This window comes from Thamnophis elegans, chromosome 14, assembly GCF_009769535.1.
Source record: "Thamnophis elegans isolate rThaEle1 chromosome 14, rThaEle1.pri, whole genome shotgun sequence".
In the NCBI taxonomy this organism is placed as follows: domain Eukaryota; kingdom Metazoa; phylum Chordata; class Lepidosauria; order Squamata; family Colubridae; genus Thamnophis; species Thamnophis elegans.
Genome location: NC_045554.1, coordinates 22,143,328 through 22,152,938, shown reverse-complemented (window position 1 = coordinate 22,152,938; position 9,611 = coordinate 22,143,328). Strand labels below are relative to the sequence as shown.

General features: G+C 45.1%; 2 protein-coding genes across 2 annotated transcripts in view; both read right to left on the bottom strand.

The window, feature by feature from the left end:
- Positions 1 to 219: 219 nt before the first annotated feature.
- On the bottom strand, positions 220 to 6,262 carry LOC116517421 (mesothelin-like protein). Its single transcript, XM_032230338.1, has 5 exons — positions 6,006 to 6,262; positions 2,262 to 2,352; positions 1,842 to 1,983; positions 1,625 to 1,626; positions 220 to 388 (listed from the first exon to the last, which is right to left on the bottom strand). Exons 1-5 carry the CDS (start codon positions 6,131 to 6,133, stop codon positions 293 to 295), a joined length of 459 nt encoding a protein of 152 aa, XP_032086229.1. The 5' UTR covers positions 6,134 to 6,262; the 3' UTR covers positions 220 to 292.
- LOC116517887 overlaps positions 6,249 to 9,611 on the bottom strand; it is a 24,900-nt gene continuing 21,537 nt past the window's right edge. The window contains exons 8-11 of the mRNA XM_032231071.1: positions 9,031 to 9,151; positions 7,732 to 7,817; positions 7,226 to 7,473; positions 6,249 to 6,313 (exon numbers count right to left, since the gene is read on the bottom strand). Coding sequence (XP_032086962.1) covers positions 6,249 to 6,313; positions 7,226 to 7,473; positions 7,732 to 7,817; positions 9,031 to 9,151 — 520 coding nt within the window. The remainder of the gene's footprint in view (positions 6,314 to 7,225; positions 7,474 to 7,731; positions 7,818 to 9,030; positions 9,152 to 9,611) is intronic.

Below are 9,611 nucleotides of genomic sequence, written 5' to 3'. Positions count from 1 at the left end.
GAGGGGGTGGGCGGGATCAAAAACATCAACACAGAGCTGTTGACTATGCAATCAAGCCACCCTTCCTTATATGCATCATGTGTGCAAAGCGTGGAAACCTGGGGTGAGTGTGTCACTCTACAATGTCAATTAGTTTACAATTTTTGGGACCCCTCTGAAGCACTCCTGGATACCAGGCCCTCCTCAGTCCATAGGCCACTCACCTTGGCCTAACTTCTTCTTAATTATGGCCCAGTAGTCATTTGGAAGGGCTGATCAAAGCAAAAGAGCCAGGTTGGCCTTCACAACTTCATCACTCAGACATGCATCCAACTGCTGGGCACTGTCGTAGTGAATTATGAAAAGCGGATCTTCTAGGCTGCTGCTGGGTGATGGGAGCAGACTGGCACTTGGGCAGAATTCACAGGGAAAAATCATCTCTTTTTGAGCAGATTTTGGGAAAGTCACAATTCTTGGGCTCTGTTGCTCGCAACTTCCAATTCTCTGTCAGGTCTCCTCCTGTCTCAGTGTCTCCCCTTTCCTTCAAGTCACCAACGTTTCCTCCTCCTTACTCATGCTTTTCCAAAACAATTCCTTTGATTGGCTGCCGCTTCCCTGAATGTTAATGTACATGTAAATAACAAACATGCTACAAAAATGATAGATTAACACTGGAATTGATCACGATGGTTTGAAAGATTTTTATTATGCCATTGTAGCACCAGCCAAGCCTAGTACAAACTATTCCCCAACATTTTTAAGGAAATGACCTACATACGGATAAAGGTGCCGGGGGGGGGGCGGGGGGCGTTGAGAAGAATTTTTAAATGTCAAAGATGTCGGCTACAACTGAATATTCAGTTCCTTTTGCATGTGATGCAAATAAAGGGGAGGGTTTTGATTGCAGTGCATTTTACTGCTTAGCATTTATTTTATATTGTGCTTCCAATTCTAATAGGAGTATCTCCCATTAAATACGACATGTCCTCATAATACAGCCATGCCAAATTTTTCTGGTGGGCAAAAATATAAGCTCCCCCACCCCACATATAAGCCCCCTGGACAACCCCCCACCTCTGGCCAGGCAGAGCGCCGCTCACCAACCTAACAGTATCCTGAAGGTGCCAAGCCGCAGGAACCTGGGCGGAAGCAAAGGTGATCGCACTTGGCACTTTCGGGATACCACTAGGTTGGTGAGCAGTGCTGTGCCCAGCTGAAGAGGGGGGTTGCCGGTCTTGCGAGCGGGCTCCCAAAGAGCCGGGCACAGCCTCATGGGGGAATGGCTGTGTTGCGCTGTCGCAGCAGTGCAACACAACAGCCATGAAGCAACCATGCTCACGAGCAACCACCTGGCAAACCCCCTTTGCCGCTGGGCACAGCAGCATTCACTGACCTAGGGGTATCGCCAAGCTGTGTGAGCTGTTCCACTCTCGCTCACCCATCTCCCAGCCTCCCGATACATGGTCCAGCTCTCATTATGGAGCCAGGGCACCTCCGCTGCCGCCATCCCAGCCTGGCTTTTTCCGTGGCTTCCAAGCCGGGTCTTTTGGCAGTGGCCACTGTGGGTGCACGCTCTATGATGGTACGCTCTGCAGGCGTGGTTGCTTCATGGCTCTTGCGTTGCGCTGCTGCAACAGCGCAACACAGCTATTCATCCATAAGGCTGTGCCCGGCTCTTTGGGAGCCTGTTCGCAAGAGAGCAGCCACCCTGGTACCCCAAAACAATAAACCCTCCCCCCATAATAAGGCCCAAGCCATATTTTGTAGGTAAAAAGAAAATAAGACCCTGTCGTATTTTCGCAGAAATACAATATTTGTTTGTGCATGTACAACAGAACAAGAGGCCATTTCCCCCCCCTTACTTTCAGTCGCCCGTTTAGTTCTAGGAGGGGAAGCTGGTTTAGATCCAATCGATTTTAAGAAGAGGATTGTTTTTGCCTTTGGAAAAGCTCTTTGGCTGTTGTATCCATTCATCACCTTTCTGAAGAAGATCATCCTTTCTTCCTGAGGAACAGAACATCCATTGGGACAATACATCACACATTTTTAATCAAGAGAGATAGTTTGGTGTAACGATTAATGTATCAGGCTAAAAACCTGGAGACTATGAATTCTTGTCCCACCCTTGACATGAAACCAGTTGGATGACTTTGGGCCAGTTATTCCTTCTCAGCCCTGAGATAACAGAGATTAAGATGGGGACCACTTCAGTTTCATGGTCGTAGCTGCCACCTTGACTTCAGAATGGAACCACTGCATGCACGTTCATCTGCTTCTCCTACCTTGTCAATGGAATCCCAGATAGTGTGATTTATGTAGAAAGCAAGAGGCCCAAGGTTTTCAAGGGTTGATTCATCCCAGGAGGCAGGAAATCTGGGTCACATGGAAATAGGTGTTAGATAGTGATGGTGTGTAATATTATTGAACAGAATACAGCTCATAGCTAGCAGAGCAAAAAGTAATAATTAGGTAAATGTGCAATTCTGACTCTGAAGAAATTTTGAAAGATCTATTTTTTAACATTTTATAATTTGAAAAAGTCTATAAAAATTAACTTCAAACTATGTTACCTTCCCATTAATTCAATGGTACTCATAATTATAATCTTTGTGTGTCCTTGTATTTCATACTAGTAATTAACTTTAGACCAGCATAACCCAAATTGATAAATACATATACATAGTTGGTAACTAAGCAGGACTTCCATTCTTTTTCCATTGGACTCCACCGCAGTAGATCCAGCCGAGACACAGGAGGACCACTTGGCAAATCATCTCTGGGTTGAGTTCCAGGATGTTGCCTCTGGGGATGTGGACAAGGCCATTCGAGCTGTAAGTGCCTCCACCTGTATTCTGGACCCGTGTCCCTCCTGGCTGGTTGCCAACAGCAGGGAGGTGACACATGGCTGGATCCAGGCGGTCGTGACCGCCTCCCTTCGGGAGGGGCACTTCCCCACCGTACTTAAAACGGCGGTGGTGAGACCCCTCCTGAAGAAACCATCTTTGGATCCAGCCATTTTAAACAACTTTCGTCCTGTCTCCAACCTCCCCTTTATCGGGAAGGTTGTTGAGAAGGTGGTGGCCTTCCAGCTTCAACGGGCCTTGGAGGAAGCTAGTTATCTTGACCCCTTCCAGTCTGGCTTCAGACCTGGTTACAGCACAGAAACCGCTTTGGTCGCATTGACCGATGATCTCTGGAGGGCCAGAGATGGAGGCTATGCGTCCATCCTGGTTCTCCTTGACCTCTCAGCGGCTTTCGATACCATCGACCATGGTATCCTTCTGCGACGACTGCGGGAGGTGGGAGTGGGAGGCACTGTTTTGCAGTGGTTCTCCTCCTACCTCTCGGACAGGTCGCAGTCGGTGTTAGTCGGGGGGCAGAGATCGTCCCTGAGGCCCCTAACATGTGGGGTGCCGCAGGGTTCGGTCTTATCCCCCCTACTATTTAACATATACATGAAACCGCTGGGCGAGATCATTCGGAGGCACGGGATAAAATACCACCAATATGCGGACGATACGCAATTGTATCTGTCCGCCCCGTGCCAACTCAATGAAGCGGTGGACGTGATGAACCAGGGTCTAGAGGCCGTTAAGAACTGGATGAGCGCTAACAAACTGGTACTCAACCCGGACAAGACCGAGTGGCTGTTGTGCTTCCCTCCCAATAATTTGACTAATGTACCAACACTTAGGCTGGGGGGTCAAATTTTATACCCCTCAGATAGGGTCCGCAACTTAGGAGTCCTCCTGGACCCACAGCTGACTTTTGACCACCAGCTGTCAGCTGTGACCAGGGGGGCATTTGCCCAGGTTCGCCTGGTCCGCCAGTTGCGGCCCTACCTAGATCGGGAGGCTCTCACAACAGTCACTCGAGCCCTTGTGATCTCTAGGCTGGAATACTGCAATGGGCTCTACATGGGGTTGCCCTTGAAGTGCATCCGGCGACTACAGTTAGTCCAGAATGCAGCCGCGCGAGTGATAGTGGGCGCACCGCGGTTCGCCCACGTTACACCCGTCCTCCGCGAGCTGCACTGGCTACCTGTTGGTCTCCGGGTGCGCTTCAGGGTACTGATGACCACCTTTAAAGCACTCCATGGTAGTGGATCTGGGTACTTGAGAGACCGCCTTCTGCCGATTACCTCCCTTCGACCAATTAGAACGCACAGACTGGGCCTCCTCCGAATCCCATCTGCCAGTCAATGCCGACTGGCGACCACACGGAGGAGAGCCTTTTCTGTTGCAGCTCCGACCCTGTGGAACGATCTCCCCGTTGAGATCCGTACCCTCACCACCATCCAGACCTTCCGCGCAGCCCTCAAGATCTGGCTCTCCCAGCAGGCCTGGGGATAGGTTCCCAATTCACCCGCCCGAGTGTTTGATTGCTGAACGAAAGTTGTGTTTTACTATTTTTCTTTGTTCACATTTTGTTTTGTTTTTTTGATACTGCACCCCCCTCCCTTGTGATTGTAAGCCGCCCTGAGTCCCCTCAGGGAAAAGGGCGGCCTATAAATTTTAATAAATACTCAAATACTCAAATTTTCCTTTCTATCCTCTCAAAAGCTAACCAGGGGTGGGTTCCGGCTTCTATTACTGCCGATTCGCTCAGGGACACGCTACACACATGTGCTTGATGCATGCTACATGAGCATGGGCAGTAGTAAAAAAAATGCTTTTGCGCATGTGCAGAAGTAAAAAACAAGATGGCGGCGCCTACAGTGCCACCGATAGAACCAGTTTGGGGGCATGGCTGAACTGGTCCAAACCAATAGGAACCCACTTATGAAGCTAACCAATGTTTGGTGTCTGTTATGGGGTGCTCCCACAATATATTTTGTGAGTGCAGACCTGCAGAATTCCAAAGGACTATTTTTTATTTTCTTTTTGCCTTTGTGTTAGTCTTGGCTCTTGGTGACTGCCAAGATGAGTCCCTGCAGGTCCTTCGGAAGATTTCAGAAGTGGTTTGCCATCGCCTCCCTCTTAGGACTGAGAGAGGGTCCTCTGGACGAAGGTTGCCCTGCTAGTTTTGTGTTCAGGGGAGAATCAAATTCTGGGTCGCCTGGGATGCCTTTAACCCTTACTTTCAAAGGGCTAATATCCCGTCGTCTCTATAGAGATTTCCAATCAGACAGAATATGAAGAAAACAGATCAGAACAGAATAACAGAGTTGAAAGGGACTTTTGAAATCTTCTAGTCCAAGGCCCTGCTCAAGCAGGAGACCTTCTACTCTTCCAGTCGTGGCTGTTCTGTCTCTTCTTAAAAGCCTCCAGTAATGGAGCATCCACAACAGGCAGACAGTTAGGAAATTTCTCTTTAGCTCTAAGTTCTCTGCTTGATTAGTTTCCATCCTTTGCTCCTTGTCCTCTTTGCTCCTTCAAGTGCTTTGGAAAATAAATTGGCCCTCTCTTCTTTGTGGCAGCCTCTCATATATTTTAACACTGCTATGTCTCCCGTAGTCTTCCTTTTCATTAGACTAGGCATATCCAAGTCCTGCAACCGTTTTTCATGTATTTTAGCTTCCTGCCCCCTAATCATCTTTGTTCTTCTCTGCACTCTTTCGGGAGTCTCAACATCTTTTTTATAATATGGTGATCAAACTGGACACGGTATTCCAAGTGTGATCTTACTAAGGTTTTAGAAAGAGGTACTAACATTTCACGTAATCTTGATTCTATCTCTTTGTTAATGCAACCTTGCATTGCATTGTATTTTCTGGCTGCTGCTACACACTACTGGCTCATATTTAAGTGATTTTGATAATTTCCTGTTTATGTGATAAAAAATTGATTTTTTTCTATTTTTATTTTATTCAAAAAAAGTTTAAATATAAAACTCCCAAGAATGTAAGAGAAACAAAGAAAAAACACAAAACATTAAGATTCATTAATATGTGTATAGAAATTGAATTATTGTATTAAAATTAGAGGGAATGTGTTTGAATGTTGTTTTCCCCCGCTCCCTGCCTCCCCCATTTTTTAACTGTAGTTTTAAAACCATTATTTTTCATTCTTAAAGGACTCTCTCACCCATATAAGGTATTCCCACTGGCCAGGAGCATCCTGAGGGCTGTAATCTGAGCAGCTGTGAGATCTGGACACTCTTTCAAATTCTCCAGGATTGCCGGGTCAGAGTCTGTGATGGTGGATGGCTTCATGTCACACACAAAGACTCCCAGCTTTTGGAGCTGCTCTTTGCTGAGTGAGGTATTTTTTACTCCCTTGTAAAACAGAGATTGAGCTTAATATTGGATCCAGGAGTTTTGCCAGAATTTAGCACTTATCTTTCAATACCTTAACCTGCATTTGGATGAATGCCAAGTTGGGAGCCATGCTTGCTGAGTACAAAGCAATGCTTTGAGTCAAGTGGAGTGTAATGTTTGAGTTATTTTGGGGGGGGGGGGTAGGATTTCCTATCTGACCAGGGGGTCATATACCAAAAGCATTAAAATTAAAGACCAGGATTATCACGAAGAAGTGGAATTCTGAGTCAACCAGGCAAGGGATCGATTGGATCCAACCACTCTTTCATTTCTCTCTGAGGAATTTTAGGGGCTTAGAATGTTTATAGAACTTGTTGCATCTAAATCTGGAGGTGTAAGTCAGGGGTCCCCAACTCCTGGGCTGAGGCCCACAACTGAGCTGTCAGCCATTTGGAACCGGGCCGCGGAAGTGGCAGGCAAGTGCGTGCGTGCGCACATCCCACTTGTGGAAACAGCAGGTGAGCTTGTGCCCCATTTGTACGAGTGGCAGGCGGATGGGCAAATGGAGCTGCATGAGCACATGTGCTTGTCAGCCACTCGTGCAGAACCATCCCCCCCCCCAGTCCGCAAAGCCAGAAAGATTAGGGAACTCTGCTATAAGGGATGTCATATGCCTAGAAAAATGTCCGTCTATATCTAAAACTGACTTTCACCCCTCCTCAAAAACACTGTTTTTAAAGAGACAATTAGAAGGAAGGACTTCTTATAACCCCAAATTCTGGAGATTTACTCAGGATAAAAAAAAGAAACATTTGCAGAATAAAAAAGCTTCTATGTCGGAGGTTCTGAACTTTTTTGACAATATATCCTTTTCAGGAAAAAATATTTTAAGCATGCATCCCAATTATATGTATATATTGTATATGTATAATTTATATAGTGTGCATGTACTATTATATTAAAATATGTACGTACATTATAAAACATATCCCCAAAATGAAACTAGAAAAGGCAGAGATAAATCAGTATTGTAACCTATCTTCTCACATTTCAATGAATCATCTTGTGCACCTCTTGAGATGTGCACACCCCGGTTTGGAGAGCCTGCTCTATAGAACACCAAAGTCAGCCAGGAAAAGAGAAGGAGGGAGAGAGAGTCATCACTCACAAAACAATGCAACGCATTCTCCAAAAGTCTGGCCCGCTGGGACGATCCATTGGCCAATAAACTTAGGTTCCCTTGAGAAGCCAAAGTGTAAAACATTTCACAGCTTTGATGTTCTACTTTACTAATGCTGGGGGGGAAACAGAACTGTCATCATTTAAAATGCAAGAAAAAATGGTTTATTACCCCCCCACCTTATAGCTACTTTTTGAGTAAATGTGTAAATATTTCATATCATGTCATGAAGATCATTGTTGCTCCTGGAACTCATCTTTTGGACAGTTGTTGGGAAGGTTAAAATTGCTAGAATCCAAAGAGAGCCAGAAGAAAAGCTTTAAAAAAAATAGCCCCTTCCTTTTGCTGGAAAGCACACTTCAGAATCACTCACGGGGAAAAAAGCAGAACGCCTGCTGGGTAGCTGCTGAGGTTTGTGGTCAGGTTGCTTTTGATGAGAAGTCGGGCCATGCAGGAGAGCTGATAAAAAGAAAACAAGGCATTGCTGTCACAATAAGCAAAAAAAGAATTGTATGCTTGTCACTGAAGGTAGATAAACTTCCCAACCATGTGGCCACCTGCATAGTTGCACTTCAGCCCATCTAATCTCCATCAGCATGATCAAAATCCAGGTGGACAGACAAAAGTGGGTCTTCTGAAGAGTTCAGGGGAATTGGATGCCTAAATGAGTGGAGCTCAAACACCGAGAAGTTACATGGTTGGGAAAGACTAGAATCAGAATTGTAAACAGATTTTGGGAAACACTTTGCATAACTATGGCTTGCTATTTTTTTAACTTAATGCTAAGCAGAAGAATTATTAATCATGTGCATTTTGGTTCAAATTTACTTATGGTACCACAGAGACTTCTTTCAGCTGGAGATCATAGTTTAATTCTCCCCGAGAAGACTGCACAATTGTCAACAAAGTGAAATGGAAGAGAGAAATCAGCAGCAAATTTCTCAGATAAACTAACATACATGAGTTTAGATGCATTATGGAACTCCACACCTGCCACTGTAGATATAAAGCAGTGCACAGAAATAAAATCTAATGGCACATTAAAAGTGGAGTGAATGGGGGAATCAGGTCTTGGCTGATGCCTTGCACTATTTCCTCCAAGAATGGGCATCCATGGTGTGTTATTCAAACAGAAAACCCACAGGTTCATGACTTAACAAGAAGAAGAGAGAGTTGGAGATGTTTTTCTACTATAAGGAAGATGTTATGTAGAATGAAATTCCCTCTTCTACATAATCCTGAAGCAAATAGATGCCTTAATTGTTTCACCTGCTTTAGGAAGTAGCAAACCACAAGAAATTAATTACCCAGCAATCCTTTAATATGCAGTCAGCCAATGTCAGGCTTGTCCCAGCCAATTCTGGACATGTTATAAGCAAATGTTCTATGACAAAGGTCTTGAGAGGTCAGTTTTATGGCAAATCCTAGAAAAGCCATTAATGAAAGAGGCCAGTTGATAGATGATGGCTGAATATACAGTATCACAAGTGCAAATCAAATGTTACCCTGTTTCATAGCAATCCGCCAGGCCCCTGCTTTGGGCAGGAACAGGGCCTTGCCGCTGACATGCCAGACTCAGGCTCTTGGCGTCTGCCCCACCGTATGCAGCCCTTGCCCTCTTTCTACCTTGAACCTGGGTTTGATTTGAACCTGGTCCAAGAGATCTCCTCACCTGCTCTTCACTCAAATTGGCCTTCTTACATCTCACTTCTTGGACTAAGGAGGAGAGCTGCTCAGGCATCAATTTACTTGCCACATCACACTGAAAGCCTTGCAAGATGAATGGAGAAAGCCTGAAAGCCAGAGAGACTGGTCAATCATGTCTTAGAAGATAATTATACCAGATTTCAACAAGAAAGCTTTTTAAGAATCTACAGAATTATCAAAATTCTGCCTCTGCTGTAGAGGCCCAGTAAATGATGCACAAGCTCCTGAGAGTCATTTGGCTGAGATGGGGCCTATAAAAATTAAATAAATATATAAAATTTTAAATGGGGCAAAAATTTGATCATAGTCACAGCTACCATCTTGACTTTTCTGACACCTTTGTAGAAGCTCATGTTCAATATTTCAAGTACTACTAGTCACATTACAATCATTGATTTAATGTTAAACTGTTTGCTTAACAACTGCAAAATTGGACATGCAAAGGTCCGTAAAGAGGGTGTACATAAGTGCACCAGCATGCCTACCGTCCCTGCCCTACTGTCCCCATTCATTTGTACTCATTTCCTTTGTTTATGTCCATGCTTA

Coding starts and splice junctions, on each gene's coding strand:
- LOC116517421 (XM_032230338.1), bottom strand. CDS start 6,133: ATGAAGCCATCCACCATCACAGACTCTGACCCGGCAATCCTGGAGAAT. Junction 2,353..6,005: donor AGTGGGAATACCTTATATGG/GTGAGAGAGTCC, acceptor CATGTGACCCAG/ATTTCCTGCCTCCTGGGATG. Junction 1,984..2,261: donor TCTGGGATTCCATTGACAAG/GTAGGAGAAGCA, acceptor TCTGTTCCTCAG/GAAGAAAGGATGATCTTCTT.